The sequence below is a fragment of the Oncorhynchus mykiss genome, chromosome 8, assembly GCF_013265735.2.
Source record: "Oncorhynchus mykiss isolate Arlee chromosome 8, USDA_OmykA_1.1, whole genome shotgun sequence".
NCBI lineage: Eukaryota > Metazoa > Chordata > Actinopteri > Salmoniformes > Salmonidae > Oncorhynchus > Oncorhynchus mykiss.
Genome location: NC_048572.1, coordinates 60,549,408 through 60,558,414, shown reverse-complemented (window position 1 = coordinate 60,558,414; position 9,007 = coordinate 60,549,408). Strand labels below are relative to the sequence as shown.

At 46.1% G+C, this 9,007-nt stretch overlaps 1 protein-coding gene across 16 annotated transcripts in view; it reads right to left on the bottom strand.

Annotated features, from left to right (window-relative positions):
• The window catches only part of LOC110530261 (disco-interacting protein 2 homolog C), a 243,557-nt gene that overhangs the window by 39,080 nt on the left and 195,470 nt on the right, over positions 1–9,007 (bottom strand). For all 16 annotated transcript variants that reach the window (XM_036985856.1, XM_036985840.1, XM_036985843.1 and 13 more), the window contains 4 exons: positions 8,114–8,224; positions 3,655–3,778; positions 2,572–2,681; positions 166–268 (listed from right to left, as the gene is read on the bottom strand). In XM_036985856.1, coding sequence (XP_036841751.1) covers positions 166–268; positions 2,572–2,681; positions 3,655–3,778; positions 8,114–8,224 — 448 coding nt within the window. The remainder of the gene's footprint in view (positions 1–165; positions 269–2,571; positions 2,682–3,654; positions 3,779–8,113; positions 8,225–9,007) is intronic.

The window sequence follows — 9,007 nt, the reverse complement described above, 5'->3', positions numbered from 1 at the left end:
AAAGAGGTAAAGAGATAAAAGGAGAAATAGAAGCCAATTGTAATGAAGAATTATCTTTAATGCATGTCTCCTGTAGGACGGAGAATTGAAAAAAAGGATACTTCGAGAGTCTAAGTATTGTGACTTCTGTAGAATGTCTTATAGGAAAGGGGTGCATAAACCCACCTTCTGTGTATCCACAGGATTGGGTGAGGGCCTGACAGTGAGTCAGCAGAGCGATCCTCATCACCGTCACTCCCAGCACACTGCCATCTTTACACGTCTTATACTGTAGTGAAGAGGAGAGAGAGAGAGAGAGAGAGAGAGAGAGAGAGAGAGAGAGAGAGAGAGAGGAGAGAGAGAGAATGAGAAAGAGAGAGAGAGGAGAGAGAGAGAATGAGAAAGAGAGAGAGAGGAGAGCAAGAGCGTGAGAGAAAGGGACAGTGAAAGAGAGAAAGGAGAGCGAGAGAGAAAGAGAGAAAGAGAGAAGGAGTCAGGATGTGGTGTATCACATTACTGTCACAATCACAAATCAGCAACACATCAACACAGCCCATCATATCCACCTCCTGTACAATCATGTTGTTGGATGGTACCCGCTTCTTACTGTACAGACAACCCACACGGCTCGTAAGCTGACAAAGACTACTGTTAAATATCTGATTCATTATCAGTCACTAGTATTGACAATATCCATAATGCTACTTGGCATATGATGTCCTCATTTGTTTTCACTACTTTTTACACACCTCCAGGTGTACAGTAAGTGCTATTTTTATGCTGAGAAAGTCATTCTGTCTATAACTGGTCTTTAAGACCAGACCTTTCCCAGTCCTATAGTAGACACATAGTAGTAGATCTAGGAAGGGCAACGACAATCTTTCCTCTAATAAAGCCTTGATGCGGTCTCGGCCAGTCTTCTCCAGTCAGTCTGATGAACGACCACAGCGCTAGCCTGGATCAATGGGAGAAGACAACAAAACATAAACACTATACAGACTACTGTCCGTATTCTCCCCTGACTGAGTACTGAGACCGTTCTCATTTCTGTCTGAGGGCTGATGGGCCTTAGTCAAAAGTAGTGCACTACATAGGGAATGGGGTGCCATTTGGAACGCAGGCCGAAACTCAGGAATGGATCAGACATTCATTCTTCATCGTATATTTGATCTCAACCAAACTAAAATGGGGAGAACAGCTCTCAACATTTAGATGGATTACACCATTGATTTGTATCTGCACTAAGAGACAGGGAGATGGAACAAAAATATGAAAAGTTAGTCCGTCATTAGGCTAAGTCATTAAAACAGAATCTATCATGCTCTATATATCTCACAGACTATCTGAGGTAGTACCACGTTGAGAGGAGTGATGCATAGCACGTCCAGATATCTGCTCAGCCATACGTCTAGCTAGCGATGCACGACTACGAAAACAACCATTTGTCTAAAAGATTAGGACTACAGCAAAATATTTCTGGAGTTATTTTCCTTTGTAGATGTGACAAGGTGATTTCTTCTAAGCCATTGCTGAATGAAGAGCGTACTAGAAAAATGTGCGGACTGAGTAGGAAAGTACCATGCATGTGCCAAAAGTACAACAAAAAAAAGGTCACTATTCACTACCGCCATTTTGGATTCGGTCTCCACTGGAACAAACAAAATGGACCTGTTTCACACAGCACCCTATTTTACAGAACCTGGTCAAAAGTAGTGCACTACATGGGGAATAGGGTGTCAGTTGGGACACAACCTCTCTCTGCCGTCTGACCTGACGACGTTTCCAATCATTTTCTTCCCTCTTATTTCATCGTGATCATTTCAATCACTTCACAATGAGCATAGAATATCTTCGCCTCCGGTTGAATTACCTCCTCGCTGCATAAAAAAAAGAGTTAATTAAGACAAATCACATTAGATTACTGGATTGACTGGTCTTAGGTCACCTCCCAAATAGCACCCTATTCCATTTATAGTACACTACTTTTGACCAGGAACCTGGTCAAAAATAGTGCACTACATAGGGAACAGGGTGTCGTTTGGGAAAAACACTTGGTCTCTCATACAGAAGCAGCAACGGAATATCCAATCCCCAGAAAGACACTTGTAATCAAACCCCATGAAGCATATTGATCTGCAATTAGAAGGCCTGAAATTATCACACCAAACAAGAGCCATTTGCAGGTGGTCTAGATTTCCCTATGAGAGCTGTGCATACAGCATAGCGTTGCAGGAATTGATGTTGACTAGGATCTGTAGGACGTTGAGGGAGATCTACTGTAGCTGGAGTTGAAGTAATAACAGCAACACCCTGCCGTCTTCATCATGAATGATTCATCAAATCAATGGAGACCGCAGTCTATCCAATCCTTCTCTGACTGTCAAGAGTGAGACACGTATTTAACAGACCCAGGAGAATATTGAGGTCTCAGTCAATGGGAGTAAAAGGCACAAAATACAAATATTATTGTGGTGGTGAACTTTACCTATTAAGTCTTCTGACATGACCTGGCACAAGTTTGGAACATCTTGAAATACATTTATATTATTGCACAAGGCACAAGCCCTCAAAAGACATAAAGCTGTGGGTCACCTCAATATAGGCCGTCTCGTTATTCGCATCCTTGATATGTGGGAACCAGTCTCTGGGGGGTTTGGATAAGTGCTTGGATTCAGTCACAAACCACAGCAGCTTTGGCCAGCCTGGATGGAGATAGAGAGACAGAATAATTCAAGAGAAAAGTAAAGACAACCGTAAAGGAAGTCGAGGCATTAGAGAGCCTGTCAGAATCTGCCATTTAACGTGATGTGATTACCCTGATGCGATCAATGACCACTCATCCCTAATGAGGCTGGGACTGCGTTCCAAATGACACCCTATTCCCTACAGGGGGCACTACTTTCGACCAGGGCCCTTAGGGTGCCATTTGGGATGCAGAATGGGTCTGGCCCCAGTACTATGGGGATTCCACAGCCAGCCCTCTACTCAGCCCTGACTCAGGTTCTCAATCTATGCTAAAAGAATAGCTTTAAATCCACTGTCTGGCGTCATGTTGCTATTTATACAGCCATTACTGAAGAGCAGGCACAAGGCATTAATCACACTGAGCCCTCTCTCTCCCCTCTCTCTGCTCCCTCCAGCCTTCCTTCTCATCTCACTACCCTATATTCCTCTCTCTGTTCCCCCCTTTTTCCCTCTCTCTCCTCATCCATCTCTCCCAGTCTGACTGCTCTGTTCTCCACGCAGTGGGCCATTCTATATGCAGGATCTTCTGTCTACTACAGCAAACCTCCCCTCTTATTCAATCCCATTACTCTGCTGCCTGCCTGTCTGTCCTTCCATTCCAATAAGTCTCTCCATTTGTTTCAGAGGGGAGCAATAAAATCACTGGAGCCCGGGTGAAACTCAAAACCGGTTCGATATCAGTGTTTAATTTCAATCCATGCTGGCACTACAGAACCTCATTCTGCTATAACCATAGAAATATCATTCCTAAATTCCTAAATTCAGTATTCCCCATTGAAGTCAATGGGGCTGTGATGGTGAACAGACAACCCATATGCTACCATGGCTGTAGCATCTCATGAAAACCCATCAGACCATCTCACGTATGACAGCATATGACAGGGGCACATCATGCGGTGATGTGCTACACACATTGACACGGTCACTTACCTTTGAACTGTGGAATTTCCCCCGTGGGACTCTTAGGAAGGCCTTTATGGCAGGCGTCGCTCGTCAAGGCAACCGTCACCCCACAGCTCCCCAGCAGAAAGCCTATCTGCTGGCTCCCTGCATCCTGGAGAGGGAAGAGAGGAGAGAGGCAAAGGACGAATCATTGCTTTTTTCCCATATTGTACATGGAGCATGTGTTTATGTTCAGCGTATTCATAAATCCATGAATGATCATAATGCAAAATATAGTACTGTACAAACATCATAAGGTATACTGTGAAACCCCCCCGTCTTTGCTCTGGTGTTTTACGACTATCAAGAGTGTATATTTAGGTTAGAAAAACAGTTATATTATCCCACTGTTCACATACTGCATGGTCATGTGTAGCCTGCGCTCTCTGTCTCGCTCTCAGACATTGTGTGGGTGCAGGAATAAACCCACACAGGCTCATATGGAGTAGATAGCAACACTAATAGACGCAGGCCCTGCAGCTCTGACATCACAGCCTGTTCTGCTGTGCAGCTAGGGGGTTTCCTATTCCTACACTACAGTATACAGCCACTGTCTCAGCCTCTCCATCACAGCTGCTCTCTCGGTCTCTGATAAACTGGGCTCACAGCCCTGCCTCTCGTCCCGCCTGCCTACCTCTTCCCGCCCGCCTGCCTACCTCTTTCTTCCTGCCTGCCTGCCTCTCTTCCTTCCCGCCTGCCTGCCTCTCTTCCTTCCCGCCTGCCTGCCTCTCTTCCTTCCCGCCTGCCTGCCTCTCTTCCTTCCCGCCTGCCTGCCTCTCTTCCTTCCCGCCTGCCTGCCTCTCTTCCTTCCCGCCTGCCTGCCTCTCTTCCTTCCCGCCTGCCTGCCTCTCTTCCTTCCCGCCTGCCTGCCTCTCTTCCTTCCCACCTGCCTGCCTCTCTTCCTTCCCGCCTGCCTGCCTCTCTTCCTTCCCGCCTCTCTTCCCGCCTGCCTGCCTCTCTTCCCGCCTGCCTGCCTCTCTTCTGGACTGGCTGCATCAGATAAACAGTGAAATAGTTAATTGAGCTGGGATGAAGAGAGACAGACAAGGAGATAGAAAGAGACAACAGACAGAAATCAGAGGGAGAGAAACAGAGGGAGAGAAAGAGCGAAGAGTGATGTGTGAGTAAGCAAGATGGGGGAAAAGGCAGAGAGGTGTGAGAGGTGGTAGGGGGGAAAACACTCCCCAGCGGCACACAGTGATGTCATTTTGAATAGTTCCTCGTGTTCATGCTAGAGACATACCGTTTCTTGTCCTGGCTGCAGCTCAATTTCTATCCATATAACGCTTGCGCCTATTCCATAACATAGGGCTTGTAATAGCAGGATTTTTTTTTGTATTTTACCCCCTTTTTCGATCTCATCGCTGCAACTCCCCAACAGGCTCAGGAGAGGCGAAGGTCATGAGTCCTCCGAAACATGACCCGCCAAATCACACTCCTCAACACCTGCCCACCCAGAAGCCAGCCGCACCAATGTGTCAGAGGAAACACCGTTCAACTGGCGACCGGGGTCAGCCTGCAGGCACCCGGCCCGCCACAAGGAGTCGCTAGCGCGCGATGAGCCAAGTACAGCCCCACCGGCCAAACCTAACTCCCCTAACCCGGACGACGCTGGGACAATTGTGCGCCGCCCTATGGGACACAGCCCGGGAATGAACTCGGGAGGCCCAACGGTCTTTTTCTACACACGAGGATGCCGACAAGAAAATCGCCACGAAATCGTCTGTAAAACCCGAAGCGTTTGTGCTACAAACTAAACCACCATCGAATGATGACTCTCACGAAGACGACAAGCTTTACGTCAGACGTCTGAACTCATTTTGAAGAGGTCGCCTCACAAACCCGACGGTCCAGACCGACCCGTTGGAGCTACAAGCTAATATGTCACCAATATCAGAGCTTTCTCCGTTCCCTACATACTGTAATATCAAGAAGAATGAGCCCTTCAGTGTTCAACCCACGCTCCCATTACAAATGTTCCTGTAAATCGCAGAAATGAATTGCTTGCCACATTTTCCATTATTATTGTAGCATAACATAATAAAATGGTTTGAGGAACAGCTGAATGATCCCAGCTTGAGTGTGATGACTACAGTATACGAGTACACTATCAGCGAGGTTCCCCCACAGAGAGTGAAACTACAAAGTCTTGTTTAATAATGCCAATTGGATCCAGATGCTGAAGAGCCATAATGGCCGTCTGGTTTCTCTACGGCACTCCCCAGAGATATTACACCATGACAACCGTAAGCAAGGAAAGTAAGCCTTTCCGAGCCAGAATGGCCCATAGGGCTCGAGCCTGTCCCTGTTTCTGTAGCGTGAGGCAGCTTTGGCGTACAAGTACACCCCCTGGACAGGACTTTAGTCACACAAGTGTTAATAAGCCAAGTTACTCCCTCTGAGCACACAGCGGTTACATCTCTTTAGTCCTAGTCATAACTTCATTTCTGAATAAAAACCTGTATGCATCAAAAACACACCCGATTCATATGGGCCCTGGTCAAAAGTAGCACACTATAGAGAATACGGTGGCATTTGGGACAAACTCTGTGCTCTTGCACTGTAGCGTAGCACACATCAACAGGCCACTGACTGCTCTCTCTCTGGATGTCCTCCACCTCCCCCAGACCCCCAGACCTCTCTATGGCCACGATGAAAAGCTTTGATCCTCTGACTGAACGACAGAGCCAGATCTGGTGAAAGTCACACTAGGACGTGAGCAGCCTCATAAGAGAAGAACATACAGGAGACTACACTCTTGTATTTGGATTTAAACTTAAATGTACATACTTCATCTCAATGAGAATAAAACCTCTCTTTTACAAGACAGACCTGTTCACTCGCAAAACAATCCCTCTAGTCTCCTGGTTCTACACACTGCTGGGCAACAGCTATTGTCCACTGACCACCAACTCTACTATTGCTCTGTTTCCCTCAGCTAGGTTTAGACTGTTGTGGTTTGCTGTGATCTAGTGAACTATAAAACAGATGGCTCTCCTATTCTTAGCACTTTGCCCTGTCATATTCAAGGTTAGAACTACCTTTCTATGGGCTCTGATGCTTCTAGCCTTGAGATGCATTTTTGATTACACATTAAAGTGAAATACTGTAGATATGTTAAGTATTGCTTACTAGATGGTGTACAATGAATTCTGGAACCACTTCCTCTTCAAATTCTGCTTTATTCGGGAAATGCTGTTTAGAAGAGGACATTGTATTATCGTATCTTTGTACTCCCTGACAAAGGCCATGCAGCCGAAACGCGTCTGAGTTTTTAAAACTTGGTTTCCAAGGAACACGCCATACAAATAAAGGCATTTTAATTAATTATATGAAGAGTGCTATGGTCCTACTTTCTTTTTGATGACCAACTCTGACTTCACCAGACAAAAGGACCAGACTGATCTCCTTAGTACATGGATCGGCAACTGCCGGCCCGCCACCCACCTTTAGAAGGTCCTCGGATCAACCCCAATGGTGTTCGATGGGGTTGAGGTCAGGGCTCTGTGCAGGCCAGTCAAGTTCTTCCACAACAATCTCGACAAACCAGCTCTGTATGGACCTCGCTTTGTGCACGTGGCATTGTTTTGTGCTGACATTGCTTCCAGAGGCAGTTTGGAACTCTGTAGTGAGTGTTGCAACCAAGGACAGGTGATTTTTATGCGCTATGAGCTTCAGCACACGGCGGTCCCCGTTCTGTGAGCTTGTGTGGTCTACCACTTCGCGGCTGAGCCGTTGTTGAACCTAGACGTTTCCACTTCACAATAACAGCACTTACAGTTGACCGGGGAAGATCTAGTAGGGCAGAAATTTGACGAACTGACTTGTTGGAAAGGTGGCAGCCTATGACGGTGCCACGTTGAAAATCACTGAGCTCTTCAGCAAGGCCATTCTACTGCCAATGTTTGTCTATGGAGATTGCATGGTGGTGTGCTTGATATTAAACAACTGTCGGTAACGGGTGTAGCTGAAATAGCCGAATGCACAAATTTGAAGGGGTGTCCATATACTTTTGACTATATTGTGTAGCTACACATGTAGCACTGACAGCAAAGGGCCAAGTTTACAAGGCTACAGTACCTCTGCTCTTTTCTCTTTGTTACATCATGACAGTTGACACCATACTGTCAACACTTATGAAGAGAATGAGTCCTATGACTGCCCGACCTCTTTGGTCCAAATGCTAACATTGCTTCACCTCTCATTCCCTTTTCCTCCTGTTATTCCTGAGTCCCAAATGGCACCCTATTCTCTATACAGTGCACTACTTTTCACCAGAGCTGCATGGACCCTGGTAGAAAGAAGTGCACTACATCATAGGGAGCCATTTGGGACACAAATGTTGTACTAAAAAGGGGAACTCCACCTGTCTTTCCTTTCATGCTGCTGGCCTCAATGACCCAGGAGGACACACACGTACAGTGTGTGTGTGTGTGTGTGTCCTTACTTTTCTCGTAAGTGGCACTTCGATTGGCACAGGGACAACCTCCGCCAGGAGGCAGCCATAAAAGGCAACCATGAAGGCAGCCGGGTCGTTGTTGGGAAAGACCAGAGCCACCTGTGGACAGATAAATCACAAAGGTTAGACAGAGTGAAATGGTAATTATATAATAGTAATGGTCAAGGGGCACTAACCCACCCTTATAGAAATGGTTGATTACCAATAGATATCCTGTAGACGTATTCTGATTTGTGGAAAATAACTCATAAGCTCTGATAACTGAACAGATAATGGTTTAGGCCAGTGTTGTGATGTCGGAAAGCCCCAAATAGAGACGATCTCCAAAATATGACATCCTACGATATGAAAACAACAAATGGTAAGTTTTCCAACTTGAAAGAAAGGAGATTTGAATAGAAAATGGAAACACTTGATACGCTCTGATATTCTAAGATCTGTAAATGTGCCTCCATTGGTTAAGTTGCCGCAGAAAATCTATATGTCTGAAATCTCACCGCTTATTGTAAACTGAGGAGAGCATGACTAAGTCTTAGGTCAGTGTTGTCATGACAACAACCCCCCAAATAGAGCCCAAACTCAACATCTCCTAAAATATGACTACGTGCCAAGTAATATATGAAAGCATGCTGCTAACGTTATCATCCCATGAGCCCGGAGTCAGTCAGTCTGTTGAGGGAGTTTTCCACCCAGTGACAGATGATCAGCGATGTCTAAACCGTGTTCACACAGGGGGGCCTCTTTTCTCCTCAACACTGGAGCAACAACATTAGATTCTGTCCCAAATGGCACCCTATTTCCTACATAGGGCTCTGGTCAAAAGCAGTGCACTATAAAGGGAATAGGGTGCCATGTGGGACGGGACGCTGGCTTTGCCTACAA